The 18,110-nt window shown below is 47.8% G+C and overlaps 2 protein-coding genes across 2 annotated transcripts in view; one reads left to right on the top strand and one right to left on the bottom strand.

Moving 5' to 3' along the window:
- The window catches only part of PNPLA7 (patatin like phospholipase domain containing 7), a gene marked incomplete at its 3' end in the record, with an annotated part of 67,249 nt that extends 50,465 nt beyond the window's left edge, over positions 1-16,784 (bottom strand). Inside the window, exons 1-10 of the mRNA XM_027905105.1 lie at positions 16,744-16,784; positions 15,673-15,707; positions 13,172-13,237; positions 12,414-12,501; positions 11,729-11,811; positions 8,955-9,043; positions 8,471-8,611; positions 7,002-7,161; positions 5,907-5,987; positions 804-932 (exon numbers count right to left, since the gene is read on the bottom strand). Of these exons, the coding sequence (XP_027760906.1) occupies positions 804-932; positions 5,907-5,987; positions 7,002-7,161; positions 8,471-8,611; positions 8,955-9,043; positions 11,729-11,811; positions 12,414-12,501; positions 13,172-13,237; positions 15,673-15,707; positions 16,744-16,783 (912 nt within the window). The remainder of the gene's footprint in view (positions 1-803; positions 933-5,906; positions 5,988-7,001; positions 7,162-8,470; positions 8,612-8,954; positions 9,044-11,728; positions 11,812-12,413; positions 12,502-13,171; positions 13,238-15,672; positions 15,708-16,743) is intronic.
- Positions 16,785-17,198: 414 nt separating this feature from the next.
- Positions 17,199-17,924, top strand: MRPL41 (mitochondrial ribosomal protein L41). Its single transcript, XM_027905107.1, has one exon. It carries the CDS (start codon positions 17,277-17,279, stop codon positions 17,682-17,684), a length of 408 nt encoding a protein of 135 aa, XP_027760908.1. The 5' UTR covers positions 17,199-17,276; the 3' UTR covers positions 17,685-17,924.
- The last annotated feature ends 186 nt before the right edge of the window (positions 17,925-18,110 follow it).

The raw sequence follows: 18,110 nt of genomic DNA, 5'->3' as shown, positions 1-18,110 counted from the left end.
AGGAGGTTCAGGTGTCACTCATAAATCACCCAGATACCAGAACACTTTGCAAGGACAAAAAGATTTAGCAGTGATAGTAAAACAAAAGGACAGCCCAGAGTGACTCATCAGACACTGCACACTTTGGCTGTTACACCTGAGGGACAAGGCAAACTGGAATCCCTAATTCCTGATCCTTGCACCACCTCCCACCTGCAGGAGGGACAAGCCAAACTTCAGTGCTCACCTGGGAACACACTGAGCTCCTGCAAAGCAGGGGAAGGTGAACTTTAAGCTAACCCAAAGCACAGCTCTTTCCTCGGGTGCTGCCAGACACTTCTGAAGTGGAAAATTCACACATCCATCTGAGTTTTGTGAATTTTCCAAAGCATCACCCCTCACCAAACAGCTTCTTAGGGTCCAACAGTTCTATTTCAGAACATGTGACTGCCTGTTCATGATTCTAAGCCATTCTAAAGCACTGCTGGTGCTCACTAAGATGCAGAGCCCACGCCAGCACCTTCCCCCCAAGGACCTGACAGTGCAGGTCAGGCTGATTAAAGAGGCTACCACAGGCAGAAACTCAATTAATGGAGATATATATACACATAAATTATTTCTTCCTGTATGTGATAATGCTGGAATTATTAAGTCTAGGGCTTTAACAACCAGGGGAATAGCAGGATATATTCCAAATCTTGAGAAGAAGCTGCACTGAGCAGTTCCCTGCCTGCCAAAGGACGATGAAGCTGCTGAACCTCTGAATGTCTTCCTTGTAACTTCAGAATAAGAGCGATTCCCCCTTCCCCCTCACTTGTACCTACCTGCACCACTCTCACCAGAGTTTCAGGGTATTTTTGGAACACATCCTGGAAGGCACTTGCTGGAAGTCTCAGAATGGTGGATGGAGTGGCTGCTCGGGCCGAGACTGTTTTGTACGGAGCAGGGTGGCCCTGATGGAAAGTTCCAGAGACACAAGATTAACCCCCCAATTCTCCAACCCCAAACCTTCCCAAATTCCTGCTTTGCTGCTCTGCATGTTTGGCAGACATGATCTGACCACAGAAGGGCTTCAGCTTGTGCTCCATGACCCACAGGTGGAGTAACGAGAGCCAACTCACACCTGCAGCTCCATCAGAATTAAACAGAGGCAGAGGCAGAGAAATAAGAGCTACAGGAAGGTGGCTCAGGTTAAGGGTCTGCCAGCTCTGTCACAGTCACTACAGACAGAGCCAGGCTCTTCAGAAGCATTTCAAATTCCAGCCGAAGAGAACAGAGGCTTTGTTGATTTTATTATCTGTACTGACAGCCAAGCTATATTTGCTGCAAAAACAACCCCAGACTCACACAATCAGTGCAAAATACAACAAAACTGTACAGTAATTACACACATAATGGACTGAGAGGAAAACCAGGCAGACTTCTTGTGTTTCAAGACACATATATATATCTTCATATATATATATGTGACATATTCCGTGTGACAAAGCCAAACAGCTTCTCTTTACTTAAGACAAAGTGGGTCTAGAACATCTTGCTCAAAGAACAGATTGAGAATTAACAAACCAATGAAAAATAAAACTGCAAGTGGGCAGAATACAGAGATTTTTTTTTTTTTTACCCTGGAAGGCAAGCCTCTGGTTTAGGATTTATCCCCTTGAATCACAAGAGATTTTAAATAGAAATCTATTGCCAAGCCAAACACTTGGACAAAAAACTCCAGACAACACCCCTTCTAAAATGTAATGCTGGAAATAACATCTATAACTCATTAATTAATTAATACATCAAATATCCAATATTTCTAAGATAAAATGAGCCCTTTCACAGCACAGAGAAGGAAGAAATGGAGTTTCTGCTTTAACAGCCACCTCACAGCTTTCCCCTCCTGAACAGCAGCAAGGAAATTTTCCCAAGCACTAAACACACAGACATTAAATGCTGATTATAAAGGGAACAACTCCCAAGTCTTCCAGAGCACCAGACAACTCCACACAATAACTGGGAAGGAATTCCTGCCTGAAGATCCCAGCAAAGCCAAACAAGAGACTTTCTGCACCACGACAATCTCTCTGGAAAATAAAGCTGCAGCTCTGTCTGCTGGTCTGCAAGGCACCATGAAGTAGGTTCTAAAATTAAATTAAATTAATTGGAACCAATTTCTTAATTACACAAACTTCGGCTGACCTTTTTATACAATCTGGGCATGGTATTAATAGCTTTGATTTCTCAAGTTCCTGAGGGATTGGAAATTTTAAACATCTCTTTGACCTACAGGGCAAAGTTGCCAGTGTCCTCAGTTTTCTCAAGTTTCCTTTAATTAGGTAAAGAAATTACCAAAATTAACAAAAATAAAGGCAACAATCCTCTTTTACAAGCCAGTTTAAAGTCTGCCTTCAGATAAAGAATTAATTTGGAATTCTTATACTTAAATGCAATAGAAAATGTATATAGTCTGGTTTTAAGTGCATAGATCACTGAATTTGCCACCAATTGTATTTCCCACCAATCTCTACATCAAATATAGAGTGAAAAGCAAGGAAATCTGGTAAATCTTTTATTGCTGGACTAGAATAAACACCAAGTTTAATAGTCTTCCATAACAGTTATTCCCCAGAGCCAAATAAGCCCTGTTTATGCAGTAACGTGGTCTCCAGTCTGCCCAGTAAAGTGTTTGGGTTTTTCTTGTGCTTGTGAGAGGAGAGGCCAGTTCTGAGAGTGTCGGAAAACCAGTTCTGGGATAATAATGGATAATGATTCAGCAGCCTTTTCCTCCAAAGAACAGCCCATTCCTCCAGGTTTTCAGCATATAATTTTGCCTTTTTCATATCCCTGCATGAGAGCAGCTCTGCTCTGAAAGGGCCAACACCACAACTAATGGATTTGGAACATGCTAAAAGCTGTGAGAGGAGCTCGAGGAGGAAATGTTCTGTAATTGTCACTTCTCTCAGATGCAAAATAATCAGCAGCACAGGGAGAATACCAGGTTTAAATTATACTACTCTGCAATCCCACACTGAGATGACAGGAACAGTTAAGTTATAATCAGGAGTGAAACGGGTTTTTTTCAAGAGAACTTTTTGTTCTCAGGGCAGGTAACTATTTACTTGTTCCAAGAACTGTGAGATGTCACCTACAGGCAGCAGCCAAATCCAAATGACAGCTAATGGCCAAATCCAAACGAATTTGGTTAAGAAATGTGCTACAAGAGATACAGGTGCTTTACATTCTGCCACCTGCAGTGGTAACTCCTCCTTTCTGTACCCAAAAATCTGGCATATTCTCCCTCTTTCCATGGCCTGGGATTTGTCTTGCTCCCCTCCAACCTGACACCCTCCTCACTGCACCAACACTGCTGCACCCAAAGCTCTTGCAGCAATCAATCTCTTCTTTATAACCTCATCTATCTTGTCCAGTGCCACTTAAACAGACCTGAGCCCTGCAGGCTCACCTTTATCCAACTGGGTTTTTTCAGCTTTTTTTAATCCTGGATGTCATTTCCCCTGCCTCAGTCACTGCCAGTTGATCAATAATCCTCACAGCCTCTTCTGTTTCATTCCTGCTCCCAGTTTTCCAAACACCAGCTCCACAAGGAGGACAAAAGAAGAGTCAGCCCCAAAGCTCCAGAAATCAGCACCACAAGCTGGTCCCATTTAACCCTGGATGAACATTCCCTGTCCAGGGAAAAGCTCTGGCTGCACACACGAGCTCTCAGCTGCTGAAAACACCTCATGGACGTCAACAAGGTTTAGCTCAGAGACTTCTTGAACATTTGGGGCAGTATCAGCTCAGAGTCAGATTAACTGCACCTCAGAATTGTTCCAGAATACCAGGAAAGGGCCTGCACCTGCTTGGATTCAAAAGCCTCCAGCTTCTCCTTCCAGTTTGGAGAAATCAGCATTGATCTGTTCTCAGAATGAGTGAAGTCTAAAGTCACAGCTGGTACCTTTGCATTTAGTAGATCTAAAAGGACTTTTCAATTTAAAAACTGAAAGACTGAACTAGAAAAGTGCCTCTTGGGTGACCTTTCTTTTAGGTCCAACAACAAGAGCTCTTGCAGCAACCTCAGCTTTCTCACAAACCTCTCAGCTAAGTGAGGGCCCAGCCTGACATCACCTGCTACAAAACCAATCAAAAGAATCACAAATTTAGATAGGACAACCGAAATGCTCTCTGAATACATCCTTTCTTCATGTCAGAGCCTTGAGGTGGGTGACAAGGTTCTGATATCTGCAGAAGTTCTAATGCATTGATTTGGAATGACAACTTCCTCACTCCTTGCCCATTTTCATCCTTCTCCCATACCCAAAGTCAGCAAGGGACATAAGGAAGAGGAAAAACAGAAATAAACCAGGCAGCTTTATTTCCCACAAAGCTGGGAAATGAGGAACAAAAGAGTTGTAAAATTAAATGAGAACAAGTTTAGCAAAAAAAAAAAAAAAACAAAACTGCAAGGTTTTTTCATTCCATGTTCTCCTCCATGCTGCTAATTCTGTTCAACACACTTTCAATCATTTTTATTTTTTTTATTTACCAGTGGTATAACTAATGAGAAAGAGAAAAAAAAATCATAGAATGAGAATTAAAAACCAAAAAAGATCCCAACACAACACAAAATGAATGGCAACACTCTTTAAAAAAAAGCCACAAAACACTGTTATACAAGAAGGATTTCTTTTCCTATATTCCTTTATAAAGCAAGAAGATGACTAGTATTAATGTTCCTATATGATGGTCCTGCTCTTTAGAATATTGTCATTAAGAAAATTTAGTGGCAGAAGTAACAAGGAAAGAGGTACTAACATGAATTCAGAAATAGATTCATATGAATTTGACAGCAAGAACTGGACTTGTACAGTCCAAATTATTCACATGCCATTACTTTCTACAGAAGACAGTGTGACCAAGCTTAAAAAATTGTATCCCTGCCGATAGGTTTTATGGGAACTATAAATACAGATACATAGATGCATGTTTGCACTTAAAAGTGGCAAAGAACACTTTAGAGAATCCTTAAACTACTTAATGGCACCTTCTGATGAACAGAGACAGCCAAGCACAACAGAAATATGATACAAGGCCAAACCTTAATACTGATTAGATTATCCTCATCCTCTCAACTACTGAAATCCTTCAACAGAAAGCACATTCAGTGTTTGAGTATTATCAAAGATGGTGAATTCAACACCTTCCATTCAGGTATTCCTAAAGATCTGTGCTGGGATGATTTCAAAAAAACCCTCAGTGTGATTCCAACTGAAACAAAATTCACCAATCTGCACATCAAATATGACCACCCCCCCCCCAAACATTCAGCTCATCCTGTCCCCTGCCAAAGAGCACAACCCTCAGCTGGTCACCAGCACCACCGACGGTGGAAAATAAATCAACCCACCAACTGCTTTCACAGTACAATCACAGTAATGGCACCTGTCAGATTTATTTCCATTAGATTAAATAAAAATTATTCAGTAAGTAAGAAATCAAACTCTCAGGCACCGGGTGTGACTCTTGGGGATGGGTCTGTGCAGGGTTGAGGGTTGGACTGGATGGTCCTTGTGTGTCCCTTCCAACTCAGCATATTCTGGGATTCTGTGAAACAGTGGAAAAGCCTGGAATTCTGGGCCCAACCTGGTCCTGCTCCTGACTTGAGTTGTGCCCTTGAGCAAATCAAACCCTGTCTCAGACTTCCAGACATAAAGGAATAATCCAAATCCTACTGCTGAGCAGGAACAGCCAGAGATCCACTGCCACCTTACACACCCAGAGCTCACGTCACACCCGGGAAGGCCTGGGAGGAGGAGAAGAGTTAATCAAAAAAACACTTTGCATTCTGAGTCCTTCCCAGGAATATTCAACTCCTGCTCCCCCTGCCAGGCTCTGACATGCAGCATCACTGCAGGAACCCTGCAGCTTCCAGAACTCACCGTGATGACATCGAGGATGCTGAGAAGGCTGTGGACACTGTCTCCTGCCAGCACCTCCTTCACCACCACTTCTGTTCCATCCTGCAGGCACAGACACACCATTACTGCAGGCTCACAACTGCATTTTGGCAAACTGGGAGCGTTTCTGAAAGCTCCCATCCTTCCCACATAGTCTGGGCAGCTCCCATTCCAGGTTCCCCGTTGGGACTCGGGTGCTTGTTTTGTCTCTGCTCTGGTGGAAAGGTGGTAATTCCAACCACAGGCTTTCAAACCACCATTCTAAAAGGGGATAAATTTAAAGAAACTAAAAGCCAGTTTTGTCTGGGGAGAGTTGGACCTGCTTGTCTTTGCTCTGTAACCACCAACAGAACAAGAGCTTCCCTCACTCTGAGGCAGAACGAGCCTCCTTTATCAAGGGGGTTCATGTCAAGAACAGAAAAATGTAAAAATATACAGAAATCATCAAATCTGGTATAATTTCCAAACACGAGTCCCCTGCATTTTCAACCACTGGAAACCTGTTCACAACCTAAAGCTAAACTCAGTGTTCAGCCAGGAAGAAGAAAAACACTAAAAATCAAACTTGGCAGAAAGGATCACAAGGGCTGGCACTCAACATTTTAAGACTCATCCATGAAACAAACCATCATTTCTTTTCCCTGTCTACCCAAAAGTGAATCTGACTCTTCCATCTCTCAGGTAAAACCCAGTAACCCCCATCAGAACATTCTGAAGTGAGCTTGGTCTCTCCTGCTCTCTCTGCCCACCCACTTTCTATAACAACCATCCCAAAAGTGAATGTTTCCAAGCCCTGTCCTCCCTCAGTGACTATGCAACTCATGTGGGAGGATATTTCCAAATGCCCCAGCAGCACTGTGCCTTTCCCTCTCATCTGAGACCCGAGGGACCAGAGCTACAAACCTTGATCTTTCTACTTATATTTATAAACACCACGGCCCCCAAGAGCCGGGAGCGATCCCTTCCAAATCACCGGGATTCACAGGCCTAAGTCTAATCAATGCTTAATGATTCACGCCAGCCTATGGGCTATGCCAACAGATTTATCTCCAAAACTGCAGAGCAGTTGATTCTTACACTTTCTTGGATGCAAACTTCCAGCTTGCCATCCTGCACGACGTAGATGCTGTTGTCCGGCTGCCCGGGACGGAAGATGTACTCGCCCTCGTGCAGCTGCACAAAGAACATGTGCTTGCACAGCTCCAGGAACAGAGGCTTCTCAAAGTGCCCAAGGACCCTGCAAGCAAAGAAAATGCAGAGGGGAAACCCAAAAAGTCACCAGTGCCCTTGGAAAATCCTTCCTAAATTAGCAGCGCACGAATAGAAGAGGAAGCCCCGAGTGGCTGCCGAGGGGAAGAAGGAGCAGAGCTCCCCAAAACAGAGGTGCAAGAGCACTGTAAAACACTGAGGCTGTAAATATTGGGGTTCCTTTGGAGGAGAACTCCAAGGAATACCAGCAGGCTCAGCAGGAAGAGCAGCCAGCCTTCCTCCAGCAAACACCAGCACGGCTTCAGAAGGAGAAGGAATGGAAAACCCTGCAGGACTCACACACTGCAGGAGAGAAGTTACCCCCTGGAACTCTCCCTTTTAGTGCAGCTGCCCTGTTTGTGGAACCAGGACATGGGAGAAATACTGAAAACACAGGGGAAAATTCCTGTCATCTGCAAGTACTTTTAATTTGGAATATTCCATCTCCTGCAGGTAACGTGCACCTGGACTCCTCCAGTACTGAAAATAGCCAGTCACTACCAGGCAGACAGAAACACAGATCTTAAAGCTGATCACTCTGTTACAGAGCTCCATCAGCTCACATTTATCAGGATTAATCCATCAAATTCCACCGCAACATCAATTAGTCACAGGAGATCATAATTCCACAGCAGCGAGTTTAGATGCCTTAAATAGCACTTTTATTGGAGAATGTATGACCTTCAGGATTGAATTATATCATATCTGGGAGGAAAAATGAACATCCACAAACAAAACCAAAGTCACAGACTGGACAATCTGAAACTCTCAGCTGTGTCAGCAAATTTAACCTCTTGCTGAAGGGGCACAAAGACCAACCCTTCTGCTTAATCTGCCCAAGAGCCCTGGGGATTAACTTGACTCTGATTTGATTTGCAACCTTTTCAACCAGAGAAGTAAAAGATTCTGCAGCTTAGAGAGCTGTCAATATGGTATCCAATTAACATTTACCAACTATGATGCTTTCCTGTAGCAAAAAATTGTCTAATGGAGCCTAAAGAGTTTTAAAATGCACTACATTTGTTCACATTAGAACACCTTCATTATCACCATCCCCAAATTAAGGTTACTAATCTACATCCCTTCCCCCGCCCCTCATTTTTTATTTTTAAAACAAACTCCATTATTTTCTTAACATTTCTAGAAAATTCAAAGTCCTTTATCGTGTCCTCGTGCTCAGATGAATTTTAGTCAACTCCTTCAAGATTCTGACCCTGCAGCCATAAAGGCTGAGACTTGATACAACCTGCCAAATACTCACATCCAAACTCCAAACTCCTCTTCCCATTTAGCATTACCTGACATTTTTAAGCATGTACAGGACTTCTGATGGCAAATGGGAATTCTTCACATCAAATTCAGTCAGATCTGCCTCTAGCAAAGAGGGAGGAGGTTCTTTCCTCTGCAGAGTTGGACATTCCTTCTTAATACGTAGAATCCTGCCAAGGAAAACACGAGTCAGGGAGCCAGGACATCCCCTCATTTGTCTTAATTATATAGTAAATACTGGATAAGTATATGGGGAATACTAACCACTCACCATCCCAAGTCACACATCATCAATTAGCTAAACCTTTCACCCTCCTGCCTTTCTTCAACCAAACCAGCCAGTGCTGCACCAACCCCTCCAGTTCACCAAACTGCCCAGCTGATCCTCAGCTGACAGGACTGGGAAAAGCCAGGAGCTATGGAAAAGTGCCCTGCTAAGGACTGGGCCACAAATAAAAACTCCAAAGCCATCCTCCACGGCATAATTTTTCCCCTTCCCAAAAGCCCCAGTACCTTTTGGCCAGAGATAAAACCTTTGCCCGTTTGCGCATCCTCTGGCGAGGCACCGTGTTCCCAACCAGGGAGTTGGGGAGAGTTGTAACCTGGCAGGGGAGAAGGAAAACAAAAACAGTTACTAAACCCCAGAACAAACCAGAAAAACCAACCCAAAAGTTCCAGCTCTGCAGAGGTTCCAACCCATCCAGCAGCCATTCAGAACCACAGAATATGCTGAGCTGGAAGGGACCCACACAAGGATCATCGAGTTCAACCCTCAGCCCTGCACAGGCCCATCCCCAAGGGTCACCCCCTGTGCCCCAGAGGATCATCCAAACCCTCCTGCAGCTCTGGCAGCCTTGGGGCTGTGCCCACTGCCCTGGGGAGCCTGTTCAGTGCCAACCACCCTCTGGGGGAAGAACCTTTCCCTGAGATCCAACCTGAGCCTGCCCTGAGGCCACATCAGAACATGAACAGCATAAAACACTCCTGTAAGACCTCAGAGGGTTGGAACAACATCTACTTCAGGATCACTTCCTCTCTATGAAGCAAGTAAAGGATATTTTGATTTTACTAAGCAACTGCTACAGTGGTAATGGATGGTAGGGGGAAAAACGCTTTAGCTGTGGCTCTCACTGAGGAACACTCAACAAGACAAGAAGGCACTGATCTCTTCTCCCTCTGACCAGGGACAGCACCCAGGGAATGGCTGGAGCTGTGTCAGGGCAGGCTCAGGCTGGATCTCAGGGAAAGGTTCTTCCCCCAGAGGGTGGTTGGCACTGAACAGGCTCCCCAGGGCAGTGGGCACAGCCCCAAGGCTGCCAGAGCTCCAGGAGGGTTTGGACAACGCTCTGAGGGACAGGGTGGGATTGTTGGGGTGTCTGTGCAGGGACAGGAGCTGGACTGGATGGTCCTGGTTGGTCCCTTCCAACAGAAGATGTTCCACGATTCCATCTGTCAGTCTGTGCTGACAAACCAGGGCCACGTTCATGTTTGGGCTGGTGACAAACCAAGACTTTTCCCTGCTTTTCCCAGTTCCCAAGTGCCACCCTCTGGAGAAACACAACAACTGCTACACCAAAAAAAAATGCGTTTGTTACTTCGAAAACATTCCCAGTTCTTCATTTGTTTCTCTAAGAGTTCAATCTCTGTAAAACTTCTCTGTCACAAAATAAATCTTTAATTAGTTTGGAGGTGGTTTTTTTTTTTTAAGTAAAACCTTGATAAGTTATCAAAAATCCCCACATTACAATCCACAGCAGTCAGTGTGTAATACTCTCTGCCTTATTCAGGAACAAAAGTAAAAAGCGAGGTCTAAAATCCCAAAACTAAAAAACAAAAAAAACCAAACAAATAAACAAACAAAAAATCCCAAAACAACAAAAAAAAACCACCTGAAATTATTTTCCCATGTGGGATTCTAAGCATTCTTTACTTATGTGACTTACACATTAACAGCTGTGTTAAAGAACATTAAAACTATGGGTTTGCACATTTAACATTATGAGGAGTATTAAAACCACGAAGTTGCACACACACAACTTCGCTCCACTGCTGGTTTTTGTGGCCAAGTTCCACATAAAGGCTGACCTGCAGTGCAGGGTTCAGGGAGTAACCGCCTCCTCCACAGTGAGACAGAGCTCCAGAGTGAACATTAAACCCAGCACAGCATCTAATTAAATCCAGGTGTTCGAATTCACCTCAACCAAGTGAACAAGGCAGGAGGCCATGGCAGTCACAGGAGGAAATGCTCCCCAACACCCAGGGACTGGCAACCCAACGTTCCCTTCCTGGACCTTCTTCTCCTAAAGATGCAGCTTTTCAGTGACCTGGCACTGTGAGGGCTCTCCTGGACTCAGCAGGTCATGGTACAGCCCCCAAAAAAGGGGCCAGTCCCATCCTGGCCGGGCAGCTTCCCAGGAGTTCTGACTTTACAGGACAGAGGGCATGGAGAATGTACCCCAGACAGAATTAAACAGCCTTGGTTCTCCTCCAGCCACCTGTACCCACTGTCCTTCACTGAACAGAGGATTATAAATAAGCAGCAAACATTTGGGGCTCTGAAAAGCACCACCTGAGGAAGAGGCAGCTTTCCAAAGTCAGGGGTTATCAGCAGGCCCACACACACATATATATTATATACTTATATGAGAGATACATATATCTCATATATATATATATGTGAGATATATATAGATCTTATATATATCTATATATCTCATATAGATATATATAAGATATTGACAGGACAAGGGGGAATGGCTTTAAACTGAAAGACAGTGGATTTAGATGGGATATTGGGAAGAAATCCTTCCCTGTGAGGGTGGGGAGGGGTTGGGATGGAATTCCCAGAGAAGCTGTGGCTGCCCCATCCGTGGAAGTGTCCAAGGCCAGGTTGGACAGGGCTTGGAGCAACCTGGGCTGGTGGAAGGTGTCCCTGCCCATGGCAGGGGGTGAGACTGGATGAGCTTTAAGGACCCTTCCAACCCAAACTACTCTGTGATTCCAGGATATTTAAACAATCATCAGCTCCATATAGGAGTTAAGCTATTCATTGGTTTATTACTACCCTCACTGGCTGCAAATACTCTTGAAAGAGATAAAGTTTGGCCAGAAGGAGAAGCTCCTGCTGCTCCACCAGCAACTCAGGAAGCGCTCCAGGGGTTCTGAAACACCCACGAAATCCCAGCAAAATTTTACAGGTTGAAGGCCTGAAGTATTTATTGCAAAGTCTACACCTTCCAGAGTGAATTTCAACCTCCCTTCCCTCCCCCTGTGCCAGATTCTCTCACCTTCCTCATGATCTTCCTCCCGTAGAACATCACTTTGTCCCTCTTGCGGAACCTGTACTGGGGCACGTGGGGCTGCAGTTGTTCTGGAACAGAGAAGCATCCCATCAGAAACCACCTGCTGAGGGAAAACACCCCAGCACAGGCTGCCAGTTTTGCTGCCCTGGCTCCTGCCTGCTCAGCTGGCACCTCTCGTGGTCAGCACTGGGAGTTTAAACCAGCTCAGGACACCTCAGTACCCAGGTGTGACCAGCCAAGCCAGAGCAATGAGGAGCTGGTTTGGGGTTCTGCCTCAGCACCAGGGGAGATAAAGGGCTCTCTAAAACAGAGACAAGGATTAGGCAATTTTAATCTCACAAAGGAAACCTCTAATTCAGCCATTTCTCATTACTGTAACAGTGAAATCACAGCAGGGCTGAGATCATTTGCATAATTTACAGCTGGTGCTAAGGCTGATCCCAATCACACACTGGAGAAATAAAAACCTCCAGCATCCCACAACGTGACAGTTTTGGATTCTGGGTTCAGTCCACCGTAAGTGAATCAACAAGAGCTCTTCATCCTTTTAATGCTGTTTTCCTGCAAGAGCCACCCCTTCACAGCAAACAAGTACCACAGATTATTACAAAAATACTCAAAATAGCTGGGAAAACTGCTTTTAAAACTTACTTAATTATCAAATACTTACTGGATTGTCTCACTCTTCTGTACACAACAAACACAACAACTGCAATGAACAGCAGCGCCACTGCAGCTCCAATTGCAATTCCAGTCAGCTGGGAGGGAAATTTAGGGAAAAAGAAGTTAATACTTTTCAACTTTATAAATTACCATGTACTTTTTGGAGGGCTGGTGAACACTCAGCTCAGTAAGATGTTCTAAAAGTCAAGCACGTTCATAAATACTTGGTTTTTAATTCCAAGCATCAAATGTGCAAGAAATTTAAGATCTATCAGTGGGTCACATGCAAAATATTCCACATTTTTCTTCCCAAAGATCTGTGAGCTGATCAGCTCAATGTACAGGAGATGGACAAGGGCCTGGAGTGACAGGACAAGGGGGAATGGCCTTAAGCTGAAGGAAGGCAGGGTTGGATGGGATATTGGGAAGAAATCCTTCCCTGTGAGGGTGGGGAGGGGTTGGGATGGAATTCCCAGAGAAGCTGTGGCTGCCCCATCCCTGGAAGTGTCCAAGGCCAGGTTGGATGGGGCTGGGAGCAACCTGGGCTGGTGGAAGGTGTCCCTGCCCATGGCAGGGGGTGGGACTGGATGAGCTTTAAGGTCTCTTCCAACCCAAACCATTCCTTGATTCTAAATAGCAGGAATGAATTCCTGCCTCGTGCCCAGTGACAGCAAAGAAACACACTCAGACTCTGATGACAACTCCTGGCAATTCAGGGGAAGCTGCACGCTCTGGATGCAAAGCCAACCTCCAGCCACACTTTACCATAGTGGTGTGGATCCTGTCCTCCACAAACTGCAGCACGGGGGTTGCATCTTCTGGGATCACAACCTGGCACCAAAAGGAAGGTGAAATTAGTTTCCCACAGCTGGCAAAAAGCCTCCATAAAAAATTATCTCAGTGCCTGGTCTGTCATATACCTTAAAACACAACTTGATTGTGTTTTTTGCACATCTTTCTTTGACTTTGCAAATACAAACATTCAGTGGAGAGGGGCTATTGGGGGAGTTTTGAGTTGGTGTCAGTTCAACACATTTTAAATGGTCCTAAATCAGGTGACAAGGTTTTTTGGTGGTTTGAAGTTATTCAGAGCAACAAGGACAAGAATGGAATGTCAAAGACTTTATGAGACTGAGAAAACAAGTCATAAACCAGCAGGTTAAAGTCATCATAAAAAGCAAATGATGCAGATGGGTAAAAGCCCTGAGCTCAGGTGGCTGCCCTGGGACCTGTGCCCACCAATGCTTCTCAGGAATAAAACCTGGCAGTGAAAAGAACCTCACAAGTGCCACTTGAAAACTGTGGAGAAGTGCGGGGGGAAGGCAAAAAAAAAAAAATACTACAAACAAGTAGTGAACAAAGCCAGCACAAGGAGATATGTCCCCCTGCAAGTCCTGAACCTGCCAAGTCCTTGAATTAAGCACTACAACACAGTTCTGGTCCCAATTCCTGCCCCTGGTTCCAGACCTGGGTGACATCTGGATTTAGCTTTGCCACCAAGAGAAAAATGAAGCGCACACCGAGTCACCAAACTGGTCTCTCTCATAATTCCAGTTCTGCAGCAGAAATGAAACTCCTGCCTGACCACTCACCTCTCACTGCCCTCACTTGGGCTCCTCAGGTTCCTCTAACACAGCACATGGACAGTTTATCTCCCCAACATGAGTCAAACTAACTGTGTCACTATTCTTATCAGACTATTATCCATGGGACTGTAGTACAAAGTCACAAAAATTTGAAAAAAATAAAGAGCTGAATATATGTTAGCAACAGATGCAACACCTGGTGACACAGAGAGTGGTCACTGAATGTATTTCCCCTTGACAGCGTGAGGGACATGGACAGCTCTGCTGCTCTCCAGGCCTGTAGGATCTCAAATAACATCCAAAATAGTAGTTGCCAACTGACACTCTCAGTGCTGCTCCAAGAGGAGGAGAAACAAACCCAAGAGCAAGAGAACAAAACCCCACCGTGCCCGGAGGGAACCCTCGGGCCTCGATGAGGGAAAGAAGAAATTCAGAGCTCCAAGAAACACTGAGAGAGGTTCCTGCAAGGTTTTCACCAGTGAAAACATGATATTCCCCCACCCAGACCCGGGGGGAGGATCTTTTCCAGCACTGCCAATCCTGCTGGAAAAGCAGAGGAAGCAAAGCAGCCAAGGCTGAGCTGTGGAGACACCTGGGAATGTCAGCAATTCCTGGGCCATGACAGCACCTGGGGCAGGTGTGAGGTCACGGGCAGCTCCTCTCTGAGGAGGGCTGTGGCCACCACCCAAATCCAAGGACTTCACAGGTGCCTCACACAGCCCCAAACAACTCCCAGACCCAAAACAACACCAGTGGGATAACCCAAAAAAAATCCCTCATTCCACCAGAAAATGGAGCAAAGACCTGCTTAGAGGACGGATTTGGATAAAGAGCTTTTCTCTGCTTCTCAGTGTTGGAGTTTCCCTAAGAAGCAGAGACTTAACAGCGATCAGCCCAAACAAGCAGCCTCACACCCATCCAGAGTCCAGGCACCAACACTCAGCTCTGCTGAGAGTCCAACAACACCTCCCTGCAGTCCAAGGCAAACACTGAGACATTCCCCGTCCTGGGAGGGGTGGGAAAAGCTTATCAGCACTGAAAGCAAGGCCTTCAAACTGGGACTGCCCAAAACATCAGATTTCCTCCCTGCTCTGAAGCACCCAGGGTCACATGCCTTGTTTTGACTACAGAGACTGGAGTTTCACAAAACACTCTGAAGTGCTCAGGAGTAAGGCTGTGTGTGTTTTTTAGTTCTGAGAACTAAAATAAAAGAGAATAGAACTATTTTCTTTCTCACAACTGTGAAAAGCACCACATACATGCCTTGCTGGACCACGAGTTTCCAATTTATGGTTAAGAATAAATGCAAGGAGAACAGGTTGCCAGAATCCTGCAATTCTCCCTTCTTTAGGCTAAAACCATACAAACCAAAAGTTATTTAAACCATATCGTTGTGCAAATGGTTTAGAACACAAGGTGAAGTGTGAATGGTTTGCAGGAAATTTAAAAAAAAATTAAAATAATAAAAACCACACACGCACTAAAATGGGACCAATCCTAAAAAGTTTGAAAGGGTAAAGCTCTTGGAAGGATAAAACTCTTGGAAGGAAAGGTTCCTTCAAAGTTAAATCACCTAAAGGCATTGCCCAAATGTTATCAAATTGGGTACAGCACCTTTGAGCTGCTGGAAACACTCCCAGGGAAATAATTATGCCCAAAACCAAGAGCAAAGCAAAGTACCTGAAGGCTGGTGGTGTTGCCATCTTCAACCATGTCTGGAGGCACTGCAGGAGCAAAAGTAAAACCAAAAAGAGAAGATTGAGTTAAGAGGTGATCACACTCTCTGATCCAAATTCTTGAACAACACAAGAACACAAGGGGAAAAACAACTTTTTAACTTTATCATCCCTTTGTGCCGAGCAGCAAAACCCAGCGGCGAAGTGCTGTGGGACAGGGTTGTGTCTCCTAAAGAAACTCCTCCACAGCCACGGGAATTCACACACGGGACAATCCCGGGTGCTCGCAGCCCAGTGGCACAGCCAGAGACGCCTCTGGGCACCCGTGCTCCAAGGAAAAGGGAACACCGGGATGGCACTGCCCGGGGGACACCCACACCGGGAGAGGGGACCGGAGCAGGACCGGGCTGCGGGGCCGGGCAGCACCCTCCGGGTCAGCCAGGGTAACCCTCCTGGTCAGCTCGGGTCAGCCCCGGGTCACCGTTCTGGTGACCCACTGGCCAGCCCCGAGTCATCCTCTTGGTCAGCCGCGGGTCACCTTCCCGGTAACCCCCCGGCCGGACCCGGGTCACCCCCCGGACAGCCCTGGGTTACCCTCCTGGTCAGCTCCGGCCGGACCTGGGTCACTCTCTTGGTCACCCCTGGCCAGTCCCGGGTCACTCTCTTGGTCACCCCCTGGCCAGTCCCGGGTCACTCTCTTGGTCACCCCCTGGCCAGTCCCGGGTCACTCTCTTGGTCACCCCCTGGCCAGTCCCGGGTCACTCTCTTGGTCACCCCTGGCCAGTCCCGGGTCACCGTCCCAGTCACTCCCCGGCCGGACCCGGGTCACCACCCCGGGTCATTCTCCGGGTCAGTGCCGGGTTATCCTCCTGGGCAGCCCCGGAACAGCCCCGGCTCACCCTCCCGTGCCGCGTCCCGTCTCGCCTGATCACAACTCGGGACACGGGAGAGCAACAACAACACACGCACCCCCCCCGCCCCGCTCCCGCCGGAGCACCGTGGGGCCGTCCCACCCGCAAGGCCCGGGGCCCGCCGCCGCTCCCTGCCGAGCCCCGGTACCCCGGCATGCTCTCACCTGCAGCTGGTCCCGCTCCCGCCTCCGTTCCCGTTCCCATCCCGATCCCTTTCCCGGGGCCGCTCCCGGGCCGGGGCCGAAGGGCGCGGGGCGCACTCCCCGCCCGCCGCCACCAGAGGGCGCCCCCGCGCCGGGACCCGCCCACCTCCTGCGCCCATTGGCGGAAAAGCCCCGGCACCGCCAGGCCACGCCCCTCTCGCTGGATGCTCTCCGATGATTGGGCGGGACCGCGCCGGGGAGCATCGGCGCTGCGGATTGGCTGGTGTGTGTGTCAGCCAATGGGAGCAGGCGGTGTTGCGGGGTGGGGAGGCGGGAGGGCAGCTCTGGGTCGTGAGGGGAGAGACGAGAGACGGGCCCAGGGACCCCTCAGGGACCCCTCAGGGACCGGCTCCGCTGAGGAGAGACCGGCCCAGGGAGCCCGCGGTGCCCTCAGGGAGAGGCTCTGGCTCCGCTGAGGGAGCGGCCTCGCTCTCAGTGACCGACTCCGTCTCCGCTGAGCCCTCGATCCTCGCCGACCCGGCCCGGTGCCCGCCATGGGGCTGCTGTCCCAGCTGGCCCGTGGGCTGGTCCGCGGCGCCGACCGCATGTCTCCCTTCACTAGCAAGCGCGGCCCGCGGACCTTCAACAAGGGCCGCGGCGCCAAGAAGCTGGGCGTGCTCACCAGCAGCAAGAAGTTCCTCCTCGTCAAGGAGATGGTGCCGGAGTTCGTCGTGCCCGACCTGACGGACTTCAAGCTGCGGCCCTACGTGTCGTACCGCGCCCCCGAGGGCTCCGAGCCGCCCGCCACGGCCAAGCAGCTCTTCGACCAGCTGGTGGCTCCGCGCATCGAGAAGGACGTGAAGGACGGCACGTTCGAGCCCGGCAATCTGGAGAAGTACGGCTTCGAGCCCACGCAGGAGGGGAAGCTCTTCCAGCTTTTCCCCAAGAACTACGCGCGGTAGGGATCGAGCAGCGGGGCCGAGGCACGACCGGCACTCGCGGGACAGGCTCTGGCGCCGGACATTAAAGCGGGTCCTTCCACCTTGTCCCTCTGCAGTGTGTGATTTAAATCCCGGGGGGAACTGACCGTTCATTCCGCACAGTTGTGCCTGGAGAGCACGGCCCTGCCTGGAAGGTCTCGGGGTGAGGGGCCTGTGAGGTTTCTAAAGACAAAGTACTGCAAAGTTTAGAGTTAAATTAAGGATGAAAACGCGCTCTGGGAGAAGGGAAGCACGTTCAGCGCGTGTTCTGAGCATCCAGTCCGAGTCCTGAAGGAGGTGTCTCAAACCCCCCTGTTTTCGGGGCTGGGGAGGCCAGGAGGGGTTGGGGCTGCTCTGGCTCCCAGATGTGAGTCCTGCAGCCCCAAATCCCCACACGAGTGAGTGCAG

The sequence above is a fragment of the Empidonax traillii genome, unplaced genomic scaffold, assembly GCF_003031625.1.
Source record: "Empidonax traillii isolate 1590-97213 ecotype Southwest subspecies unplaced genomic scaffold, ASM303162v1 scaffold1123:size177737, whole genome shotgun sequence".
Lineage (NCBI taxonomy): Eukaryota > Metazoa > Chordata > Aves > Passeriformes > Tyrannidae > Empidonax > Empidonax traillii.
Note: the sequence above shows the minus strand (reverse complement) of the source record. Positions and strands in the feature narration are given on the sequence as shown.